Source organism: Leptinotarsa decemlineata, unplaced genomic scaffold (assembly GCF_025532065.1).
Source record: "Leptinotarsa decemlineata unplaced genomic scaffold, Ldec_3_MD MMD2_tig00026299_RagTag_RagTag, whole genome shotgun sequence".
In the NCBI taxonomy this organism is placed as follows: Eukaryota; Metazoa; Arthropoda; class Insecta; order Coleoptera; family Chrysomelidae; genus Leptinotarsa; species Leptinotarsa decemlineata.
The window spans coordinates 4,245,107-4,257,799 of NW_027412676.1; the positions used below are offsets into that span (position 1 = coordinate 4,245,107).

The 12,693-nt window shown below is 35.2% G+C and overlaps 1 protein-coding gene across 2 annotated transcripts in view; it reads right to left on the reverse strand.

The window, feature by feature from the left end:
- LOC111512193 (oxysterol-binding protein-related protein 9) overlaps positions 1 to 12,693 on the reverse strand; it is a 187,080-nt gene that overhangs the window by 23,237 nt on the left and 151,150 nt on the right. For both annotated transcript variants that reach the window (XM_074180728.1, XM_074180727.1), the window contains one exon: positions 1,479 to 1,615. In XM_074180728.1, coding sequence (XP_074036829.1) covers positions 1,479 to 1,615 — 137 coding nt within the window. The remainder of the gene's footprint in view (positions 1 to 1,478; positions 1,616 to 12,693) is intronic.

Sequence of the window (12,693 nt, forward strand, 5' to 3'; positions counted from 1 at the left end):
ACAAACACAGATACACATACAACTATATATATATATATATATATATATATATATATATATATATATATATATATATATATATATATATATATATATACATAAAACTAACTAGGATGAAAGAAATGCAGTGGAAGCAATTATCATTATAACAGTGTATCCCTTTCTAAGAATTCTTCTACGCTGTAATATCCCTTATTAGTTAATAGCTCCTTTATTTGTTTTTTAAATGGTATAATATGCAAATCTTCAATATCTTGATGCAACATATTGAATAATATTATGGCTTTATATGCAAGTGATTCCTTGAATGTCGATGTTTAATGTTTTGGGATAGTTAATAAATGTTTATTTCCATATTTACCTAATTACAGTAACTGCTATTGAGTTAACTTTGTTTATTTTTCACACTGAAGACAACAAATATTTACTCCTCCATAAATGTCTTTCATCAATTAAATCGTTGCTGTTGGAAATTATTTAAAATATCCCAATTAAAATATCCAATTTTCCATAGAGTCCTGCAGCTACTCTTGGGACCTTATGGATCATGAAGTAACCGAAGATTCCCACCCGGAGTCTATAGAGCAGATGGATGTTGACTAAACGACCCCAACTGCCTGTAATATCGGATCAAGCGCGAAAGCTTCTCAGTTCTCTAACTCTTGAGGCTAAGTTATGCAATTAGGTGACGACGTATCCTTCTCTTCAAGAGCAGAAAAGTATGAATCTACCTTGCATCAACTTTATCATTACTAGTATTTATCAACTAAATAGTTGCGCCAGTTGAACACTGTCCCCAAAGGTCCGATACATTCGGAGGACGCGCCGGTATTAGCAACCAAAGATCATTTCCCACACCGTGATGTTAGGGATCATTGGGTCCAAGAACCGTGTGCCATAAGTAGACGCAATGAATCAAGAATGGCCTTCTGCATTTGTCCAAGATTTTTGCCATACTGCAGCAAGTCGGGTTGAACTTAAGATTTGAGAGTGGAGAGGGCATCATTCCACCGAGGACACCAACAATGAGAACAAGCATTATAACAGAATGGCACTTCTCGAATAATATTCGTCTCACCCGGAGCTGACAACTCCACGACGAATATCGTATTACTCTGATGATCGAGGAGAACTACATCAGGTTTATCAGCTTGTATCATTCCCCACAACGGTTTCAATATCTGACAACCTCATTGTAGATCAATCAACTGGAGTCTTTTTAGTACACCACTATGGCTGCAGTAGAGGACATTCCAGGAGATGGCCCAGAGCTGAGGTCCCAGAGCTGCACAGGTTACCTGAGAGAGGAACCTTTTTGGATTTCATAAATGTTTGTGAAGAACTAAATATAAATTTATTTTATTGAATAATTCCTCGCGAGTGTGAGCAGTGTACCTGTTGTTGCTTGAATATCGTGAGGCAATTGAATGTCAAATTAAGGTATATTAGTTATTTCATAGGTCAGAGTTAATTCTTACCATCATAGTCCAAGTCCTCTAAATTGGTCGACCTGGAACGAATACTTTTTTGCCTTGTGCTATTTGCAAGTACCGGAGTTGACGATTTTCCGGCAGGAACAGGCGTTTGAGGATCATTATCAAAGGATATGATGCTACTGTAAAAAAAAAGAATTATGTTAGCAATTTCCGTAGTGTTATGATAAGAAAAAACAAAAATTCAGTGACTTTCTCTAAAATATTTTATTCATTCAAATATACTTTTTTAGGTAGTTTTTATCACTGAAAATATTTTCTAACGATTTTCAACTGATTAACATTGTTGAATCGCTATTCAAATTGTTATCAGATGAATTCGTCCTTTTGATTTAGTTTTCGAATAGCAACATTCCCGATAAAGAAGCAAATAATTCGTTGTATTTGAAATGAAGAAGAACCCTAAATTTTTACCCTAATAATTTCACTCGCAAGAATTTTGAAAAGCCGACTAAACTTATCAAGTACAATTGAGTTCAGCAAGTATTCTTGGTTCAGCCTCGTACCACTAATGAGACCTACGGAGGGTCGAAACAGCGCTGTTTGGTGTTGATTCATACATCTACACTTACAGGGTGTTAATTTGAAAACTTCCCACCGTTAATATATTTCTTCCAATAAACAACAATAGGAATCGAAAAAACGGGTCAACTATATTGTCAATGGGGAAAACTTTCGAAAACTATTTGTAGCCCTCGTGGATCAACCCCCTAGGAAGGGTAGATGTTGCCCTTGGAATTTTAAATGGGAAGGAGGTTAGGTGGCACATCATTTTGATTGGCCATTAGCTCCAATTAATTTACATCAAAAAGTAGTCTGATAGTAAAACGTAGATGGTAGAAAAGTTGTGTTTAGTAAATACTGCATTTTTAATTCTCATCGCAAAAAGTGTACAGATAGCCGTCATTTTTTGCTATTTCTGCTGTGAAAAATTTCTGTTTTCAGGCAAAAAATGTGGTATTTTTGTGCATACAGTTGTACCTGTTGGGCTGTTTAGTGATTACTTCAATAAGTGTATAAAAGTGTAAAAATAGACATCCAAATTGTAATGTAAGTCGCCGATATGTGCCATTATGTGCTTGATTTGGTGAATAAGTTTTACGAAATAACCACAGAGTACTAAATGAAGCAGTTCAAATTGAAGTATTGGGAACATTTGCTGCTGCAAATTACTGTTTGTAAGGAGCCCACGAGCTCCTTACGAACAGTAATGGAACAGACGGGAATGTCACGCAAGACTGTAAGAAAAGCATTGAAAATGCATACATTTCATCCTTATAAAATGCAGATTCTTCAAGAGATTCACGAAGATGATTATAATTTTCGCTATTGAAGTGACGAACACCCATATATTTTTCGAGAAGGGCATACACTCTACCTATAAAAAGTTAATGGTTGGGTTGGTATTCTTGGAAATGCCATTATTGGTCCATTATTTCTAGAAGAAAACTTGATTGGAAATCTGTATCTTGAAATTCTTGAAGAGACTATCGATCCTCTTATAACTCACGAATTAGATACTAAAATGGATGCAGGAGGTAATGTACTTTTGCAGGAGGATCTGTTACATTTCCAGCAGGACGGTGCTCTACCTCAATATTTTCTTTCCGTCTGACAGGTTGAACTAGAGATGGATTGGCAGAAGGGGAACAGTTGAATGGCCTACGAGATTGCCGAATTTAACACACTTAGATTTTTTTCTTTGGGGGCATCTTTGTTCCGTTGTTTATAAAACACAGCCTTCTGATATCGAAGAACTTGAAAGACGAATTACAGCAGCATGTCAGTCAATTCCTAGTGAAGTTTTCCATAATTTTAGAAGGGAGTTCGAAAACAGACTTTATTACTGTTAAGAGCAAAATGGACGACATTTCGAACATTTTATAAGATAAGCGTAAGTAGATTCTATGTTTGAAATGCCTTTCTCCCAAATTAAATTTTATTTTGTAAAGTCGATTCAATAATGCATCTTAGAACAGGAAAAATCCAATTATATGTATAAGTTTAAACACTGTTATTCGGAAACTGTTTATAAAAAAATAAAACGTCTCCCTTGACTAAAAAATTGACCTGTTTTTCGATTCCTCATATTATTTACTGAAAGGAAGATATTAAGGGTGGTAAGTTTTCAAATTGACACCCTGTATAAAATTTGAAATTAAGGTACATTTAAGGGGCACTTTTCTCTAATGTAGATAGCATAAAAAATGCTGACACTGATCACGTTTGTGGATCCACTTTTCTTGACGATGAACATGGACAAACCAATTAAATAAAAACAGGATAGCTACTGCTCAAGAAGGAGACAGCAGTGTAATCGAAACTATTACGAACAGTGTCACTGATGATAGGGGTGACGATATGACAGACACCAAAATTGTTTCTTAGGATCAGCACATAGTTACTGTTTGGATTTTCATGAAACGACAATGAATTAGTAGGCTTTTATATACCTGATATCACTAGCTGGAGATGTCTTCAGCAAACAAGTTGTTTCTGAAGCTTGTAATATCCATCATGCAGCACGTAGCAGGCTAACTCCTGATAGGGCAAAAAGTTAACTATCTATAAATCACAACCTACCAGAAGTACATCAATATTACTGAAATATGCTGGTATTTCTTCCATTATACTTATTGTCAATTTCTAGCCAAAGAATAATTACGAGTAGATTTATGTTTAATTTACATTAATTTAATTGACAATATTTAATTTTACTTGTGATGTACTGTATGGAACCTTTGGTGTAGTAATGAACATTATTAGAGTTTTTTTCCTCAACACCAAACCGTTATTTTAACACCTCGACAGGTGTTTCGATAACCAAGTGATCATCTTCAACGTAAAAAAAATCACATAAGGTTGATATTTGCTAACGATTTTATTATTGAATAATGTGTCCACGTACTAGACGACTTCATAGTTTCCATTATTTCTTGAAAATAAGCAATCAAAACATTATCGGAGAATGTCGAAATATTATTTGTATTTCTTTAGACCACAAACCGTTGATATAGTTTTTCGTAAACTTTCTTAGATTTTTGGGGTAAAATATTTTGTACTGCATTTTCAGCTTTCTCCAATATGTGTAGAGGAATCGACGGTAATTCTTTTATATCGTTGATATCAGACGTTTTGATAAAATAATTATCGAAGATTAGCAATATTCTTATTAGTCAGTGGGCTATGCTTGAAGAATGGCAGTAAACAAATCTAAAGAAATGAACTTTAAACGTTCAAGCCAGTCTCAGATATACCAACACAGTGGGTTGAATGGATGACACATATCAAAAAACAACTACTCCCCTGGCTAATACCACAAAGGGCGTTGAATTATATCCGACAGGTGTCAGTGCAGGAATCTTCACAGAAAATTTCCTGCATATGCAATTGGCAATACAACTGAAAGAGTCGACTTTCAATTTTGGAACAGACACACTTGCAGACCGGTTTCAGGCTCATTAGCCACTCATCAGTGCAAGATAGTGGTCATCATCGACCTAAAGTCAATGATATTCCATAATTGGAAATCGGAATTCTTTCAGAGCGAAACAACAAAATGTCACTCCATCTAGTGGACGAGGTACTAACCAACTGCATATCCGAAATTTGCCCGATTCCTCTGAATAAAGAAGAAAATCTTTCTTATTAGTCAGTGGGCTATGCTTGAAGACTGGCAGTAAACAAATCTAAAGAAATGAACTTTAAACGTTCAAGCCAGTCTCAGATATACCTACACAGTAGGTTGAATGGATTGACGCCTATAGTACCTCGTCCACTAGATGGAGTGACATTTTGTTGTTTCGCTTCAACTTAGGAAAAGGAATGACATACTCTGAAAGAATTCCGATTTCCAATTATGGAATATCATTGACTTTAGGTCGATGATGGCCACTATCTTGCACTGATGAGTGGCTAATGAGCCCGAAACCGGTCTGCAAGTGTGTCCGTTCCAAAATTGAAAGTCGACTCTTTCAGTTGTATTGCTAATTGCATATGCAGGAAATTTTCTGTGAAGATTCCTGCACTGACGCCTGTCGGATATAATCCAATGCCCTTCGTGGTATTACCCAGGGGAGTAGTTGTTTTCTGATAGGCGTCAGTCCATTCAACCTATTGTGTAGGTATATCTGAGACTGACTTGAACGTTTAAAGTTCATTTCTTTAAATTAGCTATATTCTGTGAAAACTTAATACCTAATAATACCTACTGATTTTGACAAATAACACAACAAGATAGGAATTTAGGACAAACGTCAAATGTACAGCATGTTTGATTGAAAAATTGTAGGTTTCTAATGATTAGAAATCTATCTATCTATCGTTATGAAAAATCTGTATCATAATGGATCTCATTATGAAACGGATTACGGGCAATGGATTACAGGTGTATATTATAGTGTGGGCGTGGAAAAATATTATTGCAAAATAATAAAGTAGAATCAATACTTTAATTGGAAATATAAAGAGCTGCTCGAAAATTCCTCAGAAACTTTCATCATAATTAATTAACCAAACAACGACGAAACTTGAAACGACATAACAAAACATCTCATCGCAAAAGCCAAGATCTGAATGACTCTTGTTTGATACGCGAATTCTTCAAGTATTCTCGTCTGTGGGCCCCGCGAGGATACTACCACTTGATATTTCATAAGAAAACTCGTTACTCTTGCCACTCAACACGGCCACAATGAATTTACTCAATAGAGGGAGCGTTCCATTTATGGTACTTTTGACATTGAAGCCATTTTCAAGAAACGGAAAAGAAAATTATGTTTTGTGTGGGGATATTAAGATACTGTTTTTTTTTGCCTACTGACACTTTTAGGTAGATGTATGAGATTTGAAAAAGTTAAAAAACTTATGGAATATTTTCCCATGTGTTCTCAAGATGACCTCGTTATAATCACAACTCTCGACAACAATATCTAACCTCTGAAAATCCATCATCAATAAATTTGGGCCAAAAGACCAGTTGGTCACCTACATGGTTGAAAGTTACTACTAACAGAATCAGAAATGTTATATAATCAGGGAATCACGTTCATTTTTGTTGACAAAGCTGCCCTAGATTCTAATAAATACATTTGAAACTCATAAGGTGGCAAATAATAAAAGGAAGAGATGAAATTGACATCAACAAAATAAAATATATCTGTACATATTGACCTGCTCCTCGACCCCTCAGTAGTTACAGTAGTACTCTTAAACAGGTTTAGCATCGAAGACATTTTCAGTTAATTTTGGGTTTAGCTAGCTGAGAGCCAAGCCATCATAGAAAAACTTAATTCGATATTATCAATGACTTTGGTGTCCACTCTGAAACAGGAGGCTTGTTCTGGTTCTCTGCTCGGACTGTTCCAAAAAGTCAGAAAACATTCACCCAAACGTGTACTGAACATTTTGTCGAGTTAACCTTTTCAGTCCACAACTGACTCACTGATTTTGGGCGATTCGAAACACTATAAACTGAAACCAGAACAAAACTATTGTCTCTTTTATTATTGTATCTTACGCACGATGTGTCTAAAATATATCATTAATACGTTTTAGGTTCAGTACACCTATCACACCTCTTATGGGGCTAAGGAGCTTCATTAATGGACTGGATAATGTGTTGATACATGGCGCGATAATATAGGACAACTACTTAAGAGAGAGGGAGACAGCGAGAGAGAAAAGTAAGAGGAGGCGTGAAAAGAGAAGATATGAAGGCGAATAGTATATATCCTCCTTTCATGATGACGTGTCCAGAGCCTTATGGGGAGCGGTATTGATTTTTCTAGGTGGCCAAAAATGAAGAGAAGAATCGACTGAAAACATATTGATAGGTGAGTTGTTATATGTAACTTTTATCTAAAATTATTCAAATACATATTCTTAAAATATCACCTCATTTTCTGAAGATCAACTTCTCTCTAGCTTTATTGATGATGACGGAATGATGGACTTTCAGGAGGTTGAAATAATTTTAGGAGGGATGGGTGTAGGGAGGAGTGATGGGAAATATTGGCAACATATCTAAAAATGATCGTTAGGAGGTGGTAGTACAAATGTACCAAATTCTATCTGTCTCTACAAGGAAGTGATCTGACTATTCGAATATATTTGATAATTTGATTTATCGCTTAGTGTTAAGTTTTATTGATAGTGTCATATGTAAATATGTAAATTAACCGACCTGACGTTTGTTACCTATGTCGCGATTTCAAAACAATCAAATTAGGAGCTTTATAGTTGTAACAGAAATAAAAAACTAGATTTGTGACCAGAGATTTGAGTTTTTCTGAAAACTTTCCTTTTATGAAATCTATAGAAATATTCAGCAGATTTTTTTTCTAAACTGTTTGAAAAAGTTGTAGCTAAAAGAATATTGGAATATCAAGATATGAAAAAGTTGTGTTATTCAGCATGGATTGATTAATTTATTTATGCTATTTTTTAAAGAAAAGATATCGAAAAAATTTGTTTCGAACCTTTTTGATTTCTTTTAAAGTAGTTTTGTATTCTCCTGTCTAAATTATTCTCTAGTTCTCTAGTTAGACCGAAACTCCAGTTTCGGTCTAACTAGAGTAGTTATAGTAGAGTAATTTGAGTGTATTTATATCATTGAATTCACGCGTTTGTCTCATTTAATATCCCAACATACAATTTGCAGATTTCCTTAACAACATTATATGCTTTGTGAAAGAAAAAGTACTATTATAAGTAATGCCTAAGTCTTTCACCTCGGTTTTTACATTCAAGATCTCTCGATCAATATGATATTCAAATTTAAGTATACTTTCAATCGAGATATTGTTAACGTATAACATTTCTTAATATTGAAAAATAACTTATTAGTGTAAATCCAATTCAGAATGTTGTTAATGTCTTTTTATAGTGATAAGCAGTCTCTAACAGTTTAAATACGTTTAAGAATTTTGAGATCATCTGCAACGAGCAGACAATGTGAATCATGTAAGACCTAAGGTAAATCATTGATGAATGATAAGTAGAAGAGGTCCAATATTTGATCCCTGAGGAATACCGGAATTAGCATGGAATTTTCCCAAAGTGTTTACATTAAGTTTAACAATGAAAAATCTAGTTCTCAAGTAATTTTTAATTAATTCACGAAAATTCCTCGCCAAACCAAATTTACAAATTTTTAACAAAAGCACATAATAATTTACATGATCAAAGGTTTTACGGAAGTCCGTGAATACTGTGTCCAATGGAGATTTATGTTGTAAAGTTTCAGAAGCTTGATTGCTGAAAATGAATAAATTAGTATTGACTTTTGGGCCATAAAGCTATGCTGCTCAGGTGCTGTGTATTTATTAGCGAATTTATACTGTTTTGAGTATGAAATTTGCTCCAATAACCTAGATACATAATTGAGACACCTCTATAATTTTCAATTTCTATTTCATTTCCCGATTTGAATATAGGTATGGTATTAGGTTAATCAAGGTGCTCTGAGTCTTTAGTGATTGAATTACTCATAGTTAGATTTGCCTTGCAACATAACAAATTAGATTGGATCATAAATGATAATATTTTCTACAAGTTGAAAATTGATCATACCCATTCCTAGAGTAAACAATACACAGAAATAACTTACCAGAAACCCATGAATTTACAACTACAAAGAATATTTTTTTGTTTTTCACATTATTTTGGCTTTGAGTTGACGTAAGGTGTAAGTAGTTTATTAGTTCTACCACTTTTACTCTAAATATGTTCTCTGAGTTTTTTTTTCACCGAGAATAGTTGAGTTATACCTTTCTTCATTTTCGTGAAGCACGAAGTCGGGCAAAACTAATGCAGCCAGCAGTGCCAGATCATTTTCATGCTTAGCAGTAGATTTTGTGTCGCCCCGACTCCGCATTGGTACAATGTTGATACTAAATATACGTATAAACGCGTGCGATCGCTGCTAATCATAACGTGCTATAGGACGAAGCGAAGCCTTTGACACGATATTTATGCGTGCGGCTCCTCGGCCGGTATCACCGCAACAGCTATGTCCCTGCATACTCATTTAAATTACATGCTGTAAAGGGCTATATTGATCTATATTGAATGCACACTGTATTTAATGTACTTAATTGGATAAAAAATAATGCTGCATTGCTTAAAATCGCTTCGTAAAAATGTAAAGGATAAAAAAATGGTAAATTGATGGATGTAGCCATTACTACGTGGTAGGAGATCATGATGAAAAGAGAAATGAAAATTTCTATGTTTTTTACTACTTTTATTTGTAACTAACGTTACTGCCATTTCGTCCTAAATGGACATTTTCAAACTTGAACAACTTGTTCAAACTTGTTCAAGTTTGAAAATGTCCATATAGGACGAAACTGTAGAAACGTTAGTTACAAATGAAAGTGGTAAAAAACATAGAAATTTTCATTTCTCTTTTCATAAAAAATGGTTATTGTGGGTTATTTTCAAGAGACGAACATATACCATCGTGGACTTTTTTGTAGACCTTTTGAGGGCGTACAATACTGTAGTACATTATTTTGATATATTTCGTAAGGTTCAGCCAGCGTTTGCCATGTAAGCGCAAAAAAAGTGTTTATTTACGACATCGCATTAGAAACCTCTAAAATTATCAGTGTATCTCCAGTATATTATGCATGTTATATACATATAAACCTTCCTTTTGAATCACTGTATCTATTAAAAAACCCGTATCAAAATCCGTTGCGTGGTTTTAAAGATCTTAGCATTCATAGGGACAGACAGCGGGAAACGACTTTGTTTTATACTATGCAGTTGATTGATTCGCAAAATTCCGCAATCAGGCGGAGGTGAATCCAACAAATCAAAAATTATGAAAATTGGTCCAGCATTTCTTGAGTAATAAATGGTGAAACTAACACAATTTTGCGAGTTTCTTTCATATATTAGATGTAAATGACACTGATGGATATTGGTGACTTTGTTTCCATTATGACATAATAATTATTTATGCTCGCACAAATACGAATGTCATAACCTCAACTGACAACTGTCATAACCTAACGTCATCAATTTGTTATATGTTCAATTATTTTTAAAATTTTCGAATGTTTCAATAATTCTTATTAATTCAATACTAATAAATGGTAAAACTGGAAACTCTGGCGTAGAATTAATCCAAAACAAAAACTTTTCTCAGTTTCCATAAATGCAATACTCTTCTTGACGCGCGTTTCACCAATCAAGTTTGCGTCTTCAGGAGATAAAGGAAACTGAAGACGCCAACTTGGTTGGTGAAACGGAGCGGAGACAAAGTGAACAAACAAGAAGTCATGAAAATCGGTCCAGCCTTTTTTGAGTTATAAATGGTGTAAGGCTGACCTGGAAACTTGTTTGAACCGAATGGGCTCCGTAATGAGAGATTCTATATATACTTAGAATCAACCAGAAATAAAACAGGAATGTTTCCTGGTGGAATGAAGATTTGGCTCGGATTAGACAACAAACTAGAAACACCTTTGAAATTACAAGAAAATCAGGTATCTGGGATCAATACGAAATGTTCCTAACTGGATACCACGAAGTATTGAGGGAATCTTAGAGAGACTCATGGTGAAGGCAATGCGAGGAGGTCGAACAGATCCAAGTAAGTGCCAGACTTAAGGGACTGCAGGCTTTAATAAATAACATTGAAACAAATACCGGTAAGTAGACAAAAATAAGAGAGCTTCTTCGGATGCACTTCCCCGAGTTAGAAATAACAAATCTAACACTGGAGTCCTGGACAAATTTAGAACTGGAAGCATCTAATAGGATGTCCAGGAAGAATTGGCTGATGGCAAAGAAAGTAGTAGATTTGGAGAAAATTGAATGGACCATTAACTCAGTAAAACTGCAAAAAACTGAAACTTGAAAAAAGTCATTATAGCAAGTTTGGCTTTGTGAGACTGATTAGCGCCACCTTCATTCCAAAACCTGTGAAAATTGGACAGGAAACGGCGAAGACCTTGAGATCAATCAGTCTCATGTCTTTTCATTCAAGACAAAAAAAAAACTACTTGACAAGCATATTTGGGACATTGAGATGGCTACCAAACCAGCGGATCACGATCAAAATGCCTACAGCTCAGCTATGTCAACGGAAACAGTTTTGTCGGGTTACAGAAAAATCAAAATAGTCTCACAAGACCAAGCTGGTTTCCTGAAAAAGAGCGACCAACGACACAGCAAGGAGTTTTCCTCAGGGGTTTTGCCCCCACTGTTTTGGAACCTTGTAACGAATAAATTACTACTACGTCTTCTGGACCACAATGGACTTGGCTATGCTAGTCCAAGGCAAATATAATAATATGATGAAGGGACGCATGCAGCAGACCCTGCTGTTGCATGATAATTTAGTCAGAAGAACACGCGTCGGGAGACCTCATATTTGTTCTGGCGAGGAAAAAGTATGAGAAAAAGTAAATAATATAATCAACAATTCAAATAGTGTTTTTTTTTTGTGAACACGGAATCTAAGTCTTCTAAATCGAGCAGTGGAAAACATAATTGGCTCATTACATCCACTATCTCGCTGCTTTGATCTTATCCTATTGCATATTAACAAACGTAAATTTATTCCCAACACGTTGAAAAAAAACTAATAACCTCACTTTGAAAATCAAAGTCGGTTACACAACAAGCTCCCACTCTCGATCCCTTCCCCGCCCACAGCCCATTTCCACCCCTTACCTACGTCGCCTAAAATTCAGCCTACTGCCTAATATCTTCATCATCTTTTTACTGGAAAGAATCCGCAAACCAGTAAATTCACTGCGAAACGAGTTCAGCGCACGGACAAATTACAATTTACATTTACGATCACAGTGAAAACAATATAAATACACTCAATATTACTTTCAGAATCACAATTATTGCTGCTGCGATTTTCTACGGATGATGACTGTTAGGAAGATTCACATTTTATTTTGGGGTTATGGACACCGATAATTCGACGGCTATGTGAATACAACGCGACGCAGCGTCGAGCCCTCGAGACGATTGAGCTTGCGTAGCAGGGATTGTTTCTGTTTCGAATGCGGTGGCGAACTATACCGCCAAAGGTCGCAGTTCTCGAAAAGATCGCTGTTTTTTCAATTTCAAGCTTCGGCAAATCCTACACCCATGAGCTATTCTCTCTGTGTGAACTCTCAACGAACAGAAGATATTTTAATATATGAACCATATTATTCAAATCAGCATG